The sequence below is a fragment of the Asterias amurensis genome, chromosome 4 (genome assembly GCF_032118995.1).
Source record: "Asterias amurensis chromosome 4, ASM3211899v1".
Lineage (NCBI taxonomy): Eukaryota > Metazoa > Echinodermata > Asteroidea > Forcipulatida > Asteriidae > Asterias > Asterias amurensis.
Window position 1 is genome coordinate 13,043,285 of NC_092651.1, and position 16,994 is coordinate 13,060,278.

General features: G+C 39.3%; 2 protein-coding genes across 2 annotated transcripts; one reads left to right on the plus strand and one right to left on the minus strand.

Annotated features, from left to right (window-relative positions):
- Positions 1–650: 650 nt before the first annotated feature.
- Positions 651–5,548, plus strand: LOC139936283 (carbohydrate sulfotransferase 11-like). The gene is made up of 3 exons (XM_071931074.1): positions 651–954; positions 1,442–1,713; positions 2,052–5,548. The coding sequence occupies exons 1-3, from the start codon at positions 798–800 to the stop codon at positions 3,120–3,122; spliced, it is 1,500 nt and encodes a 499-aa protein (XP_071787175.1). The 5' UTR covers positions 651–797; the 3' UTR covers positions 3,123–5,548.
- A 133-nt stretch (positions 5,549–5,681) lies between these two features.
- On the minus strand, positions 5,682–14,966 carry LOC139936284 (uncharacterized). Its single transcript, XM_071931075.1, has 5 exons — positions 14,367–14,966; positions 9,592–9,790; positions 9,250–9,467; positions 8,390–8,694; positions 5,682–7,749 (listed from the first exon to the last, which is right to left on the minus strand). The coding sequence occupies exons 1-5, from the start codon at positions 14,592–14,594 to the stop codon at positions 7,365–7,367; spliced, it is 1,335 nt and encodes a 444-aa protein (XP_071787176.1). The 5' UTR covers positions 14,595–14,966; the 3' UTR covers positions 5,682–7,364.
- Between the last annotated feature and the right edge of the window lie 2,028 nt (positions 14,967–16,994).

Sequence of the window (16,994 nt, forward strand, 5' to 3'; positions counted from 1 at the left end):
CAGAGGTACAAATATTATGGGTGCTACCCACGGGTTGGGTTCCTTGCACTTTGGTTCCAAAAAGTCTCTCACCATGGTTGGGGCGTCCCCAACCTTTCCCTCCCGCGGCTGTGATATCCGATTATAAATCTCTCCCTCATACAGACATAATTCCCTTATCAAATTTCATTTACAAAGGAATTTAAACCCTTTTGAGGCAATGGCGTTAAAAGCAACCTGAAAGGTTCATCATCATCCCCATCTCAAAATTTGCTGAGCTTCAAAGTACAAGTTGTGCAATTCAAGTTTTTATTTTATACCGACGATGGTGAAAATGCAAAAAAAAAAATAGCAATGGGTACTACTGCATCTACGACGTTCGCGTATTGTAAAAGATGGTATAAGGATAAGATAACCAATTCCAACAAAGACAACAAACAAACTCAACATGCTGATAACTAAACGCAAACGCAATGTTTTGTTTTGATGAATTGGCACATGAAGGACTTGGTAAAGTCTAAAATGTCATTGCTCAGTTCAGGAAACTGAGACATGCTCTTTGACCTATATTATAATATATGAATACAGCTCGCGGAGAAAAAAAAGCATGGATACTTTTTATGTAGCTGCATAGTGTACAGTGTACTCAGAATGAAGTACATGTACTGGACCATAGACTTACCGAGTGCTGCTAGTGCTGAGGCGGCGTTTATGTTTAAACAGCACACCTTTGCTAGCTCAGCTTCAGCGAACAACACAACATAAAAATGCCACCGTAAACAACATGTTCCTTGAGATCAAATCTTCAAGGTATTGGAATGGCAGTAGCACGAATGCCAAGAGTAGAGTTTATCTCTAAACACTGTTCGTACTCGAACCTTTTCAAGGGTTTTATCTTGTTGGCTATTACGGTAGCGGGTATGGTGGTGCTATACAATGGCGGATACGGTTCGTCATCGGGGGCTTATGAACTGGGTAAGTGCTAAGAAGAAATAATAACAAGTGCCTAGCATGGATGTATTGTATATTAAGTAATACATGTAGTTATACATCTTTTGTTTCTGCTTGAGAAAAAATTCCACATCCTGCCACCACTGTTTTCATTTTGAAACAAATTATTCAAATGAGTTAAAAAAAAAGTGGTAGCAGGATATGGAAATATTTTTTCAGCTTATAGCGGAATAACTCTACAGTAAATTCAATAGGCCTACAGGAACAGCCCAACATGCCACAACTTCCTGATCGTGTTGTAATTGTTATCAAATTGAATAAGAAACAATGACTATTGATAATTATTTAAAAATGTAATTCAATAAATTCATGACCTGATAGATCAACACAAATTCAACTATGTTTTTACACCTGTATTAATGTTTAAGTGGGTTCAAAGGTCATGTGTGATTAAAGGCTACGATTCATGTGATAACAGTTCAGTACGGATTATCTTCGTGTTGACTCATAGATGTACATTCGTCATTCAACGGAGGTGAACAATCCCACAAAACTACCAAGAAGCAGCACAACATATCCGAAGAACGGACGCAGAAAAGGATCAACCATGCCGTACACAAGCTCAAGCAGGCGGGGACAGGTTCACGGGTCCGGAATTTGTTAGATGAATCGAACGAAGACTGGTTGATGAATACAAGTGACACTGCTCAACATCGTCAGCAGAGTGTGAGTGTATACAAGATGGCCCCACCTGAAGCCCAAATTAGATCGTCATCATATCAGGCGAGTTACACACAATAAAACTTGTAGGGGGGAATATCATTTTGGATAGAATTCCGGTGGGGAAATCGAGATGTACATTTTTTGTTTTTCGATTTTTGGTCGTTTGAATTATTTAAAAATCAAGGCTTGCTGTATGTCTTCGTTTTCCACAATTAATGTTCAATTCTTTGTTCCTAGAATCGAATCAATAAATGCACATAATCATTTTGTATTTTATTAAAAAATATTGGAGGGGATGCGTGGATGTTAATGTGATATACATGGACACTATCCCTAGAGAAGTTTAATCTGTGACAGTTTGTGACTTGTTCCCCCTTTTGTTTTATTGTTCTTTTCAGGAACCAGAAGAAGAGCAGAGTATATCAGCGACAAGTGTTTTTAAGTCACTTCAAACGTTTCCTTCCTCCATACTTCAAACACCCCGTCTTTATTTACCTGCGATGCAACATTATCAAGAACCACAAACACAAACAGTTCGACCAACAGTTCAAATGAACAGCACTCGCTCCCTTGTGGTCGACCATTTTGCCACAACATCTTGTAATAAATCCTGCCGTTGGTGGCGTGAGCAAACCAACCGACAACGTCGTGTCCAGGAGACTTGCTCCGACCTGAGAAACGTACAGTCGAGTCCGTCTGTAAACTTCAACCTGAACCCAGTATCTCTTCGCTCACTCTCCCACCTCTTAGTCCTTGATAAACAAAAGCTAATATACTGCTACATCCCAAAGGTTGGGTGCACCAACTGGAAGCGGATATTCCTCGTTGCCAAAGGGCTTTACCCCTCTGCCAAAGAGATCGAACAAAGAACGGCCCATACGCAAACGGATAAGCACATGCGTCTCTTAAGCTCATATCCCATCACCGAAGCAAAACGTATGCTGAAGGAATACCAAACATTCATGTTCGCACGGCATCCTTTTGAGCGAATCGTCTCGGCTTACATCGATAAGTTTGAAATGGACTACCCGAGCAGTACGAAGTTCAGGAGAGAGATAGGTCCCCAAATCATGAGATATGGTGACGCGGCGGATAGGAGCAACCCACGAAAGATGAAAGACGGGACTTTGTTTGTGACTTTTCAGCAGTTTGTCCGGTTCGTCAGTGACCCTAAGAATCGAGTTCTTGAACCGCACTGGGCGGAGATGTACAGCGAGTGTCAGCCTTGCATGATACAGTATGACATATTAGGAAACTATAGTACACTGATCGAAGACGCAAATGTAATCATCGAATTGGCACGATTGAACCAAGAGTACCCTGCCTCCACCAACCCCACCGGGAGCTCAGAGAGGATGCTTCGTTATTTCTCGCAGTTGACTTCTGCCGAAATCCAGCAGCTTCGTAAACGATACGCCATCGATTTTAGTTTATTTGGATACAGTGTACCCAACGGAATAAATGTCTGAGGTTTGATGTACTACATGCAAGATATGTGTTCAAGTGCCATTTACGTTAGGTCGGAACAGACAAATGGGGAACAACAAAATGGGAAACAGACAAAACAAGAAACAAAACAAAATCATTTAATTTGAGTTATGTCTGGTACCTTGACGCAGCTTCATGTACCGTACATTGTCACATCACATCCAATGTTGAAACTTAATAATTTTGTCAAACTTTGACAGATGTGATTTTGTTGTGAAGGCACTGCCAAGCTTGCAACATCAAATGTCTCTCAAACGGACATCGGCTCAGCGTCTATGATTATGCATTTAACTAATCAAGTAAATTGTGATTCAGTAACTAGACGACATCACTTATTCTATAGTCATTGTAAAATCAGCGGTTAGCTTGGTAGGGTTCGAACCCACAACCTTGTGGTTGCAAGGCCTGCAGTCTAACCACTTGTTTGGCGAGCCTGTCGGTGAGTTTAACATACATTTCAGGCTATTTAATATAATGTCTTTCTTCAGATACTCCCAATGCCAACCATTAGGAAGTAGGTTGTATGAAGAAAGTGTTCCTAAGTTGACAAACAATGAGCCTTTGTTTCTAAATTCACGGCACCGAACTATTTGAATTGAAATCCACTTGTTAGTTATCTTGTTTGTTAAACCAAAAGTTTGGTTATTTATCAATATTGCGTTAATGTATTTAAAGAAGTATTTATGTTTATTAACACATTTGTTTTCTGCTGAAGGACTGGTGATGACGTCATGATATAGAACTAATGTATTATCAGCATGTGCATAAAGCTATATCTTTATTTGCATGCATGATAACACACTATACGTGTACAATCAAACTATATACAATCGGTATGTAGTTGCAATCAGTTAATATTCTGAGCTAATTTTGTCTTCTTTATACATACCACTTGCAATATTGTACTTAAGTTTCATTCTGTTTGAAGTGAACTGCCTGTTGTGTGCTTTTATTTAATGTCCAGTGTATTGCATTATCTGATTTATCTCGACGCTGCCCAAAGTAAATCACAATGATTAGTAATCATACGTGCCTCGTTTTGGTCTGAAAGACCAAACCAGACTCCATCTTAATCCCACCGAGATGACATTGGAAATACATTCACATGTCCCTTTCTACATTCTGAACTTGCCTATACATGTACATGTTTGAGGAAGGTTAACCGTTAGAATGATAGCACCTTAACAATTGCAATATATAAGTTCAACCGTTACCTTTATGAAAGACTAGGGTCTAAACAGTAATTTTTAAGGCAAGTTTTAAAAACTAGCACCATTCCTTTGTAATAGTTAGTGAAATCATTAGCTTGTTGTTTCTGTCACTTTCAAATTTGACGTTGTTTTCACGCCACTGTCTCTTTGAAATAGTACATTAATTGGGATGAGATTGATTAATTTATTTCGAAATAAAAATGAATAAAACAGAAGAGCCTGTGTGTTTGTCACTGTCAAACATGACGTTGTTTCACGTCACTTTCAAATAATTAATTTATTTTGATATTATTGGGCTTTTCCAGTATTTTGAAAATAAAAGTTATAAAAAGACACTGAGGTAACAGTTGTATTTTGTGCACCCCCCCCTCTCGTCTACAGTATACGGTTAAATGTTTAAGTGTGCCTTCTATACCCAATATTAATATTTTATGATGTTAATGATATAATACTTCAAAATCCAATGTGTAGACAGATTAATAGGTCACGCATGAATTGTCTATCAATAATGCAATGACTATAAATTGTTATTTAAAGGCGCTGGACACCTTTGGTAAGTTGTCAAAGACCAGAGTTCTCACTTGATTTATCACAACATATGTATGAAATACCAAATCTTTAATGTTTTTTACTGAATTGGTTAACAGCTCTCCATTTCTCTTAAACCAAGTAAGTTTTTATGTTTATAAATAGTTTTGAGGGAAAAACAAATGTTGCAAGCCTGGAAAAGGGTTATAAAATTATTATTATTATCATCATTCTAAAATTAATTATTTCAATCTATGTAACATGTGTCTGTTCAGAATACCGTGAAATACAGGGGATATAGAAAATTATGTTCTCATTGACATTTGTGATTAGGAAATAATTATAATTCTGGATGTTAATAATTACAAAACTTGGAACAAAATAATGTATTTGATTTCTTAGAGTTTGGCAACAACCACGTAGGACAAAATGGTTGTATTATAATCATATATCATATATATGTATTTTCTTTTGCTTTTTTTTTTTTTACAATGACTTCTCGTTAATTCTCATTACCAATTAATTTTTAGGCCCAATCATTAACCCTTACAATCACGTAAACAAATTGCCACACAAAAACTCACTAGTCTTGGTCAAAGTCGTATTGACTCATCTGTACTTATATTTTTCCATGACGAATAATATGCCAGAGGGCGCACTTTAAGTGAGACCGCATGGAATTTTTCATTGATTTTGTTTACAAAATTGCACTCCCATCCATTAATAATGTAAAATCAGAACACACTCGGGCAAACCGTATATTGCAACCTTCTCTCGAGAAGCACCGAATTGTACGTTTTTACGTATAGATTCCCAAAGGCATTGCGAGAAATTGGGGTCAACTTTTGTTTTCACGAATTAGATGCAATACATTGCTTGGTGTATCACTGTGGTGTACAGTTGTAATAATTTCAAGTGAAAAATGCACACAAAACACAAGTTAATACCACAACTTACCTGGTCACATCAATTAGCAATCCTTAGGGGGTTTTCTCTCATGTGATATTTTGAGTAAATCGTCAGTCGCAGAAGGTGCAATAAGTACCCAGAACTTCAGCTTGTTGTTGGTGTCTTACAGAGCCTGCTTCGATAGTTAGTTGTATCACGTGTTCAATTGACACGCTTTCTCATTGGAGGTCGACTGAACCAATGTCTTTCAAAGGCGAGAAATTCTTCTACAAGTGCACGTGCTACGTACCGGTCTAGTGCAATCGGTGTTGAATTTGGACAAAACACGTGTAGCAAGATTGGATGTATAAATGTTAAAGATTGAATGTGTTGCTCACAGTCGGCCCTCCATGCCAACCAGCAGTGCGGTTTGTTTATCGAAATAGAAATGTCATAGGAAACGAAGATGTCACTGTTGGGAATTTTACAAAATTTGGGATATCACAAAGACATAACTGAGTCTAAATTTAAATTAATAACAATTTTTACTCTTTATTTCAGAATCAATTTTTGTGTGATTATCAAACATTTTTTTCAACTTAATTTTACTTTGGATTCGGGCTCCACTGTTACCATTCAAAACCTGTTTATAGAAATATTATCTCTTAAATATATTTTATATACACTTGAATTGAAGAAATACCAATAGTTTATTAAGCAAGTTGGAGTCAAATAAAACTCCCAGGTAATATAGCGACAGGCTTTTTACATTGCCGGGGTAAATTACAACATTAATTAATTATCACTTTCAGTATAGAAATCAGTGAGTTTATCTTTCTTGTAGAGAATGGCTGTAAAACAAAAGACAGTATGCAAGTTATTTAACTGGAGCTTTGTGGTTTTACGTATAAGATAACGAGAGTCCTATGTGAGTTTGTTTTGTTCTTCACGTCAGTGTATTAGTGAGTTTGATATATAGATTTTGGAAAAGTTTCGGAGAGTGATTATTAGCATCTCAAACAAGTCACGGCCAATGGTGTTTTTTCACAGAAGGCCTAAAACAAATTCAGTTTTAGCAATTAAACCCGCAAAATACCACCAGACCTGGGGTCGATTTCACAAAGAGTTAGGACTCGTCTTATCTCAAGTTAGGACGGGTAACTCGTCCTAACTTAGGATTAATCTGAGGGTCTGCATGCTACAGTGCAGGGTTGAGACTCGTCCTAAGTCCTAATATTAGTCTTAAGTTAGGAAGAGTTTTGTGAAATCGACGGCTGAAGTGTAGATAAGGTAAGTCAAACCAAACCAAACCAAACCAAACCACACCCAAACAATCTCACTATTTCAATGATAGCTTATGAACCTCAAAGTAAAGAGTGTATTTATAACAATGTTTCACTTCAGTATAGTTATCAGTTCTAGCACAGCGGTTAACCAGAACAGCACTGCGGTTTACCACACCAAATGTTTCAAGTTAACCAACAGTTTAAGTTATAATAAACGGTTTTAGTACAAGACAACACAAAATTTTCGTATACACATGGTTTACCAGACCAACACGTTAGCTTAACGGATCCGGACCGTTAAGATAAACGTTTAGTTCCCATTAGCACCGCTACCGATGTCTGCTTCGAGTGGTTCGAGACATGCCGGTCCATGGCACGAATCCGGTGTCGCGTCTTCAGACTCCCAAGTAACCAACAGCTCATCCTCTATCATCCTTGTAACCTGACCCTCACTGTGTGATGAATATGGGTCGACTGGCTGGGGCTCCGACTCTGAGCCGTATGACTGCGATGGGTTCACGTCAGTGCGCCCGCTACGGGGAGGATACGGCTGGTTGTCGGTCCGGCCGTTTCTGTTGTTCCGATTGGCCTCTCTTCGCTTGCTCGCGTCCGTCTGTGAACATTTACACGTAAACGTGTTGAAGGAATAGCCCTTTTTGCAGGCTGGTTGGAGACAGAGCTGGTCCATCACACATCTGTATGAAAAACCAAACATAACACAAAAAAACAAAGTTAGATTCATTTCGAATTTTAAGTAATTCTAAACCGAGAAACTGAAATTGCTTGAGCATTATCAAAGAGAGAACATCAAAGTTTAATTTTCATTTAACTTGCAAAAAAGTAAACATTTGCTTACAAGTAGACAATTCAATAACTAATACGACTTATACTTAAATACGGGTCAACTTGCAAAAACAAATTAAACATTATATAAATTATAACACCATTGAAATAAAGTTGTGATAGAAATACAAAAAGTCAACAAGTTTTGGTAACAACGAATTACAAGAATCCAATGCCACAGATTTTGACCTTTATAACATGAACGTTAATAGGAAACAAACACAAACAAGCAGAGGTTAATCTGAAATCCGGTGGACAAGGCCAAGGGTATGAGGAAGGACAAGTTGAACTTGAATCTCAAGGATGCAAAGTCTATCCGGGGATGTTTCCGTTTTAGGCAACGACAATTAAATGTTTAGTTCTTGTACATTGAGCCTGATTAAGGAGGTAGAAATAGATTGTCTTATCGAGGCTTATTACGAAGGGTGTGGGAGGATTGGTCCCATACTTACTAAAATGATTACTCCTAATATTAATGCCTGATAGACTCACCTACACTCAGCAGCCAAAAGCCGCCTACGTGCTCTCTTTATCTTATTACATCCGCCATCTTTATCAGCGCAGTGACAATCACATGTTTCTTCGTTCTGCTGGTATGGCTTTGGGCAGCGTTTGGTGCAGACACATCGGCACAGCACCTCGTCGAACCGCATGGTGTCCGAGCATTCCTGGACCGGGCATCGGGGCGTCAGAGGGCGCTCTTTGCAGACGCACTCTGTGTCAGCGTACAGGGAGTGTCTTATGTAGTTAGATTCCCTTTTAATTGTTTCGTCTGGGATGACCCTCACAACCATGAACTAAAAACAAAAAGTATTAAACCAATCAACCAAAAATTGAGCTATAATAAGAGTTATGTGAAATTGATTTTTTTGTCAAAAATCAGAAAAACGTGCCATGCCGGCATGGGCAAATTTTTAGATTTGGGTTCAAACAAATTCCGGTGATTTTATGGTTTCAAATTAATACAGAAGAGACTACTGAAGACATTTTACAGTGCAGACTTAATAAATAAATCAACTAAAAATTTAGATATATTTTCTCCTGAAGACCACCAGAGGGTATTGGTGGAAACTTTGAGTAGTTATTTAAACTGTAATTTGACGCAGCAAATTAGTTTTTCAAGGTACCTTTTCATTTACACCGTATGGCCTAATGCTCAGGTTATAACATTTATCTACTTTGTTTCCCTCTGATCTGTAAATCACACTTGTAAACAACACTAATAAGTAAACAAACAATTATGTTGTCAAAACACGTATTTTAATGAGTTATGCGAATCAGGTTGGTGTCCACAAAAATATGAGAATTATCGCTACCATAAGGTGTTCATAGATGACGTCACAAATACTCACGGGTCTGGAGATGTTCTCTCTTGTGTTGGCTTTCCCGACGCAAGGAGCACCTCCACTGCAACACCCGCTACCTTCACATCGCCTCACCATGGTGCACTCAGGGTAGAGGTACACAAGGCTACCTCGTGTGAGGTTCAACTCCTCGTACATGTCAATCAGGACGAGTTTGGGCTCGCTACAGCTGATGTTCTTACCGTGGCTCTGTACCTCTTCTAACACTGTACAAGTGAGACAAAGAAACAATGTCACAACAACATATTGGCGAATTATTTAAAAATTCTAAAAAAGACTAAAATTATATTTATTCAAACTCTATTAAAAAGGTGACAAGAGGTAACCTACGTCGGTTAGCTGTTGCAGCAGTGAAGTTTGGCCGCTCTGCATCTGTTTCGGTCCGGCCGGCTCGCCAGGCATTCTGCACGGACTCATTGACCATGTTCGTCCAGCGATTCTTGACCGTTTCCGCGGGGAAAAACACCCGAAGAAATCCAAGTGGCGTCCGTACTTGTGTCATTTTCCGGGTGATCTCCATCTTATAGTCCTAAAAATGAATGAAAGCAAAATGTCAATCTCCGCGAAACCAACCAAGCAGTTCCAGACAATTTTTACCCTACAAATTGGGATAAGAACTAGGCCTCAAAGAGCTTCGCAGATCCCTGCCCTGTAACCTCAATTTAAATCAGCTTTTAGGTGAGAACACAGTTTAAATTCAGTTTGAGTTTCAGTTTAAGGTTCTCCGGCACCCCCCCCCCCACCCCACCCCATTGTAACTTTCAGCAATACATTCCAAAGACAGATTTTTTGTTTAGTTCCTCACTTCCTTCATTTACCCTAATATAATGCCTTCTGTACAGGAGCTATTCATTTTTGCCTTATGGCTTTTTGACCGCAAAGAGACTCAACATTCTTGTATTCTCACATTCCTTATTCTCGCTCGCCCCGGGGAAGTCAGTTACTATTCAAACAGGCATATAAGTCTGCCATTTATGTGTAAATAGGTGAAAGTTCCACTCTATTATGTACACATTTTCTTGATATTTTGTAGACTTCAATTTTCGTGACCCAATAGATAGTAGTTCTGAAGAGGATATGTGCCTTATCGAATACTTGAACCCTAGATGTAAATATTACTTAGTGCTTGCTCTATGCTTAGTGTCAATGCCCTTTTAACGGGGTTGGGAAAGTAGGGCAGAGCAGTCGAAATGTAATTTCGCATTCCAAACTTTCACTTATTTACAATAGTTCTCTTCAAGTTAATCCTTTTAAGAGTTACTCTCGGGGCGTGAGAGGATATCTTGGCGCCGGCAATCCCCACTTATTTCTTGCTTCTTCTTTTTTGTTGTATTTGAAAATCTTTAAAATGCTAGAAATGCTATTAATGGGCGGCCGGTGAAAAATCCACTTACCAGGGGGCATTGGTGTTTGTGGCCCCAATATTTGACACATGACCCCATTCCAAGTGATATATCAATACCCCCCCCCCCCCACCGCCCCCCCCCCCCTCGCTACCAGCTCCCACTATGACGTTTCATTCATTTCTGCAGTATAATCATAATAGACCTTTTCGCAAATACACAGCGCGCACAATTTTCACATAGAGCCGCAGTGCATGCTGGTCTAGCTAGCTATCAAATTGCTTGTGATCGCTAGCTAGACCAGCATGCACTGCGGCTCTATGGGAAACTTTTGCACACCGTGTTTTTTCGAAAAGGTCTATAAACATAGTTAAATTCAAAATGCAACTTTCACCCTGCCCTCTTCGCCCGTTTGCGATAAGTCATTGTCATGGTTCGTGTAGTAAAAGGATGAGAAAACAAGGAAGTTACTTTGTGTATAAACAATGCCAGCATTGAACTCGACCTAGAGTGAAATGATAACGCAATTGATACTATATAGAAATTGAACTTCCTCTATCAAAACCCACACCGGGAACACGTCATTCGCGTTGAAATAACAATTAAAAAATGTCTCCTTGTACTGAATGGCATAAAACAATGGGTTGACCGTAACAATGTTTAGACAGATGTAAGAAATTAATTAAAACAACAACTGAATGACCTGTGCTCTCTAATTGCGGAAATCTATTTAAAAAACAATCGACACAAATAAATAATTGTCAGTTTTTACAAGGTCAATTGATGACTATTGTTATAACAATGACACTTTGTTTTGCTTGCACCTCTAAATCTTGAACAAATTAAGTTTTACAACATTACATTTAGTACGAATATTTACGTGCAACAGGTGCTTATGTGCTGATTGTGAGCACACAATAATGATATATTGCTAGTTGTATTTTCAAATCCGTGTCTGGCAACATTACTATTGTAATGAATTGTATGTCTGTACCGTGAAGGCATGCCGAAGCAGTCACATTTTTCAGGCCAGTGTACTCTTTCACTAAAGCCACAACCAACACACACAAATGGGGCCCAATGTCAAATTCAGTTTTGTAATGCACACATTTTCAAATAGGTAGAGTCCTGTTGAAAATGGGCAAAGAAATTTAAGTTTCTAATCCCACATTAAAGGTACTAAACACTATTGGTATTTGCTCAAAACCTTACTTGGTAACGAGTAATGGTGAGCTGTTGACAGTATAAAATATTGGGAGCAAAGGCTCCCTCTGAAGTGACGTAGTTTTTGAGAAGAAAAAAGTAATTTTCTCACTAAAATATTTTAATTTGATTTCGAGACCTCGGAATTAGATTTTGGGGTCTCGAAATCAGGCATCTTAAAGCACACAACTTCGTGTGGCAATGGGTTTTTTTTCTTTCATTATTCTCTCGCAACTTCGACGACCAATTTTGAGCTCAAATTTTTACAGGTACGTTATTTCATTTTCATACATATGTTGAGGTACAAGTGAGAAGACTGGTCTTAGACAATTACCATAGTGTCCAGTGTCTTTAAAAAGGTGTAAAATACCACAACTCGTGCAAAAATCGGAAAATCGGAAAACTATAGAGTAAGACAGCAAGACAGAAGATTGTCACAAGACATTTTAGAAAAGGTCGTGTGACCTCCAATAGGATCGCTCAAAACAAACCGTGAAAAATTATTATTGTCTGCTTTAAAATGCCCAAAATGCCTAGAGTCATTGATTTTGACATGAATATAATCGTCTATGTTTCCATCTTACATACATCAGCAGTCGACGAACAGATAAACGGGATGACAGAGACTTCCTCTATGAGAACGTGCCATCCTCATTCTCAGTGATGATTAATGCATACAGTGTCAATGTTCAATGGGAGAGACATTGATTTGTTATTTCCTCTTTGAAATCAAGGTTAAATCCCCTTGTAAGTGATTTAAGTGTGAAATAATATACTCTTTTTTTAAAAGAAAGTTAATAAGGATAATCGATTTGAAACAACTTTTTTACAGCGATTACAATATGGTGTGTTTCAGTTAGTGTGTGCTCATCTGTTCGTGGACACTATCGGTAATTACTCAAAATATGCCTAATTGTTAGCAAAAAACTTACTTAGTAACAAGCAATGGAGAGTTGCTGATTTTACAAACATTGTGAGAACCGACTCCCTCTGAAGTAACGTAGTTTTCTAGAAAGAAGTAACTATATTTGATTTTGAGACCTTAGAATGAGAATGTGAGGTCCCAAAATCAAGCATCTGAAAGCACACAACTTCATGAGACACGGGTGCTTTTTCTTCCATTATTATCTCGCAACTTCGACGACCAATTGAGTTCAAATTTTCACAGGTTTGTTATTTTGTGCATAATGTTAAGATACCTCAAGTAAGAAGATTGATCTTTGACAATTACCAATAGTGTCCAGGTCTAACCGGGTAAGGAATCACCGACATTTCTGAGCAACATTATTTCGAGAAAAGCAGTATTAATAACCGAGACATGAGACATAGCCCCTGCGTGTAATTAGACTATCCGATTTTACATCTAACTTGTTCTTTATGTCTCCCTGCTGACTGCCTGCACGTAAATCAGCACGTGTCACAAAAATGGATTTGAATTAGTTGTTGCGCAATGGTTGGGTGATAAAATCAAACAGACAAAGCAGAGGGGAATTATACTATGGTTCAAGACGCCAGCCCATTGGCAATAACCATTACTGAGTGGGTTTTCAGTGGCCTTATTGTGAATTGTGATTGCCAATTACTACTCTGGCCATGTTATTTCTGCATGTGCATGACAGATGACAGTCGCACAACTGAGCTAGAAATGTGTGGAGCATACAAACAACATGTGAGCATCCCGACCCAAGGTCACACGAGGAAATCTCCTAGGAAGTCTCCTCGCATGCTAAGCGTTGATTTTCGTGGTGGCACACTCCGATAGTACACGTAGTATTGACACGTACATCTCAGAACTTTACCCCACCCCCACCCCCCCCCCCCCTCCAATCCCCTTCAGATAACCTGTCATATAAATTCATTATCTCAAGGTTGCTACATTTCTCTGAGGAGGAGACACAACTGTTTGCTCTCTCCTTCGATTTTCGAGTAAAAGCCACCTTTTTGTGGAAAGATCCAAGGAAAGGTCGTTACACTTGAAACGATGAGAAGTAGGCCCTACGAGCGAGCATGAATGTTGTGAATTTAAGGTTTACCAAACAGTTCAACCAGCGCAACGATGTACGCGAAACCACTGAAACAATTAAACAACATTGACCTTCGTGTACATACATATACTCCCCAAGGACTTTGCCTGCTCACGAACATGTCACTCAACACAATGTTTTACCAAAAGTGTTGAACTTGAAGACGCAAGGGGTCTGTTAGTGTCTTGCACATTCATATTATAGTACTATGGTCTACCCTTGAACTGTGAGTACTCGGCACATTATTTCAGGACATGTTATAAAGTGGGTTTGATGAAATCTATACTTGATGTTCATGCACTAACTTGAATGGTGGCCAAAACTTGGGTTGCCTGTGGTTTTATATAATGACAATGTTTAACCATAGAGCAAGTATATGGTTTAACATATAATGGGCAATCAAATTAACATGCACGATCAACGGGAATCAATTACGGGTCAATAGTTATATACGGGAAGACGTTTGCAATTCCCGTAATGAACTGACAGTGCCAGTCACCGAGTGTGTCAAACATAACTTTGAAATATGACCTACCGCTAAGCTCATGGAGGAGACCGGTGGCGATGCTTGTGCTCCCGTCTTACGCCGTAGATTGTTCCTTCTGTTGGTGGCCATCATCACCGACGTCTGGACCCGTCCCTTGGCGTTTCTATGACCTAGTTCAGCCTTGGATTTCGGTTCAGCATGGACCAGAGATGCTTGCACATAGAGTAATATAAGTAGCGCTCCAGCACACCTCATACAGCATATTACATCCATCATGGGCTCCGCGTGTTTGCTCAACTAATGTTTATAGCTTTATGACGCTTGCGGAATTCAAATTTCCTTGCATTTGGGGGAGATTCCAACGGCACCTTATAACAGCGTGCTGGCGAGTTGACTCAGTATGGTAGCACCAGCGGGTAATGTTTAATGTTCTGGAAACCACGTTGATCTTGCTCATAATAGTCTCTCTGTCTATCTCTCTACATGACGGTGTTTAATTTATTTGGTTGTAAGTGGTAGAGTGAAGTTAGCGGGACAAAGCAGAGGGACCGTCCTGCGTTGATACCAGCCGAAGACAACATCGGGGTCAGTAATTTCCGACTGTGGCATGCCCTCAACAACTCGATATCAGCTGGTATGTTTTGATTTGGGAGATTATGATTGGCAACCAGGCTCATAATTGCACTGCACTTGACATGGCGGTGTAAGTACAAGGCAGTGTTCAACAAATCTTTTTTCCCCTCTCTAGTTCGGATGGTGCATTACTAGGAACAGCTGTCTATTACCATCTGAGTCATATGGTGAGGATTTATAAATAGATCACTGCCGTCAGGTGTTTTAAAAATTCCCGCTGAAAACAAAACGACAAAAAGCCCACCGCTACAAAAACACTTTCCACGTAGTTTTTAATGAGATGACCCTGTGCACACTTTCACTTTGAGTTTCTGTGAAACCCGAGAAGCAGGAAAGTTTTTTTGTGGTGGTATACATAAAATAAAAACTTTGTCATTTGTCATGAAAATAACTGCAATAGCTACAAGGACATCATCTAACATTATCTCACCGGGTTGCTTTTATAGCAAATGGCGGACTAACAATACGCAATACATGTTTAGACTTTGTTCTTGGAACAGCGTTTATTATGGAGAAAGGGAACAGTATGTGGGTGGTGGGGTTTCTCTATACTGACTGATAATATTGTGCTCATCGTTTAAGAAAACAACTATAATTGAAGGGGCTTTGGTTAATAAGCTTGATTATGATTTGATCGAACTTTAATGGCCACGTAGTTCTGATGTCCTGTGTGGTCATGCAAGCACAGATGTACAGAGCACGAACGGCAGTTGAAGTGAAGCATGGTGTTTTAGCCTTAAAGGCCTCCATGAGTCACGGCAACAAACCCGCAGTGGGTTACAGAGTGATGTTGGCATCACACCTCAGCATCCGAGTCATGACGGAACGTTTTATTCACACAAACACGCAAAGTAAATCCAGATCTAACCAAATCAAGATCGACAGCTAAGTGCACTTGTTCAGTAAGTTGTGTTTCCTTCCTATGATGAAGAGAGGTTACATCTCCTTTTCCCCAAAGAGTAACAGCTTCCGATTGTTGTAATGCTTGTTTCATTGCATCTTGGGGAGGACTAGTTCACGCCTCGAATTTCCTGATCTGTTTAATAATTGATACGATGCCAAAAAGCGAAACAAATCTCTTCGATGAAGAATTAACAAACGACAAGTAAAGCGAACACCAAATTTCCAGGAAATGGTTTAGTGTAAACTTGCATTTTAAAAGTTGTTAAAACGTGAGAACATAATCATTCAAAAGGTGATCGTGGGTCATGAGACCGTACACAACAGCGCCCTCGTTTGACGTTTGACACTATCTCCCTAGCTTTGGTATTCATCAATTGAAGCGACTGTCTCATTTGATTATTCGGTGAAAAGTATGACAAAATAATTGAGCACTCTCTGTATAAGCGTGCCGATTGGCTATAATGACAGTTCATAAAGCCTTCGAACAGGTGAGATCGGTTATTCAAACTAACTGATTTGAACAAATGCCCTTTAAAAAAGGAAAATTGCACCGGTGTTTCAGAAAAATCTGTCCGCTGGAGATTTTGTCTCCTTAACAGGAAATGGGCTGAAGAGGATGATTCAAAGGATGGCGCTTTCAGAAGAAGTTTGTACACTATACACAGTGAGCCGTATGTGGGTTAGAATTATCCTGCCAAACCGGTCCCAAGTGATGAGTAGGCCGAACTATGGTTCGCACAGCATTATAGTCACGACAATTCCAACTTGGGACACCGTCTCAACTGTATAAGCCTAATCATGACATTGAAAAACAATTATGACAATTCCAGTTATCACTACGACAGTCTCAACTTAGTTGGGAAATAAAGACGTGCTACGACTTGATGAAATGCAGCACTGAACCTCTGCAGTGTAGCCTACAACGCATCCATACGCAGAAGAAGACCAAACGTTGCACGTACTAATGTGACGGCGCCCTCTAAGTCGAATATGTTGAAATAACACACTGCCAAGTTATTGCTGCGAAGGGGTTGCTTTTAGCCTGTGACTTCAGACTTGGAGGCTCGTGAGTTACGCCAGAGATCTGCTGTTGAGCCCACGTTTAAATCACCTTTGAAATGATGCCAGTTCAAATCTTTG

What these genes read in the sequence shown, in the direction of transcription:
- LOC139936283 (XM_071931074.1), top strand. Translation starts at nt 798, where the DNA reads ATGGCAGTAGCACGAATGCCAAGAGTAGAGTTTATCTCTAAACACTGT. An exon ending in ATCGGGGGCTTATGAACTGG is followed by an intron (nt 955 to 1,441) that starts GTAAGTGCTAAG and finishes GTTGACTCATAG; the next exon opens with ATGTACATTCGTCATTCAAC. An exon ending in TTAGATCGTCATCATATCAG is followed by an intron (nt 1,714 to 2,051) that starts GCGAGTTACACA and finishes TGTTCTTTTCAG; the next exon opens with GAACCAGAAGAAGAGCAGAG.
- LOC139936284 (XM_071931075.1), bottom strand. Translation starts at nt 14,594, where the DNA reads ATGATGGATGTAATATGCTGTATGAGGTGTGCTGGAGCGCTACTTATA. An exon ending in TGCTGCAACAGCTAACCGAC is followed by an intron (nt 9,468 to 9,591) that starts GTAGGTTACCTC and finishes TCACTTGTACAG; the next exon opens with TGTTAGAAGAGGTACAGAGC. An exon ending in CTTTTGGCTGCTGAGTGTAG is followed by an intron (nt 7,750 to 8,389) that starts GTGAGTCTATCA and finishes TTTTTCATACAG; the next exon opens with ATGTGTGATGGACCAGCTCT.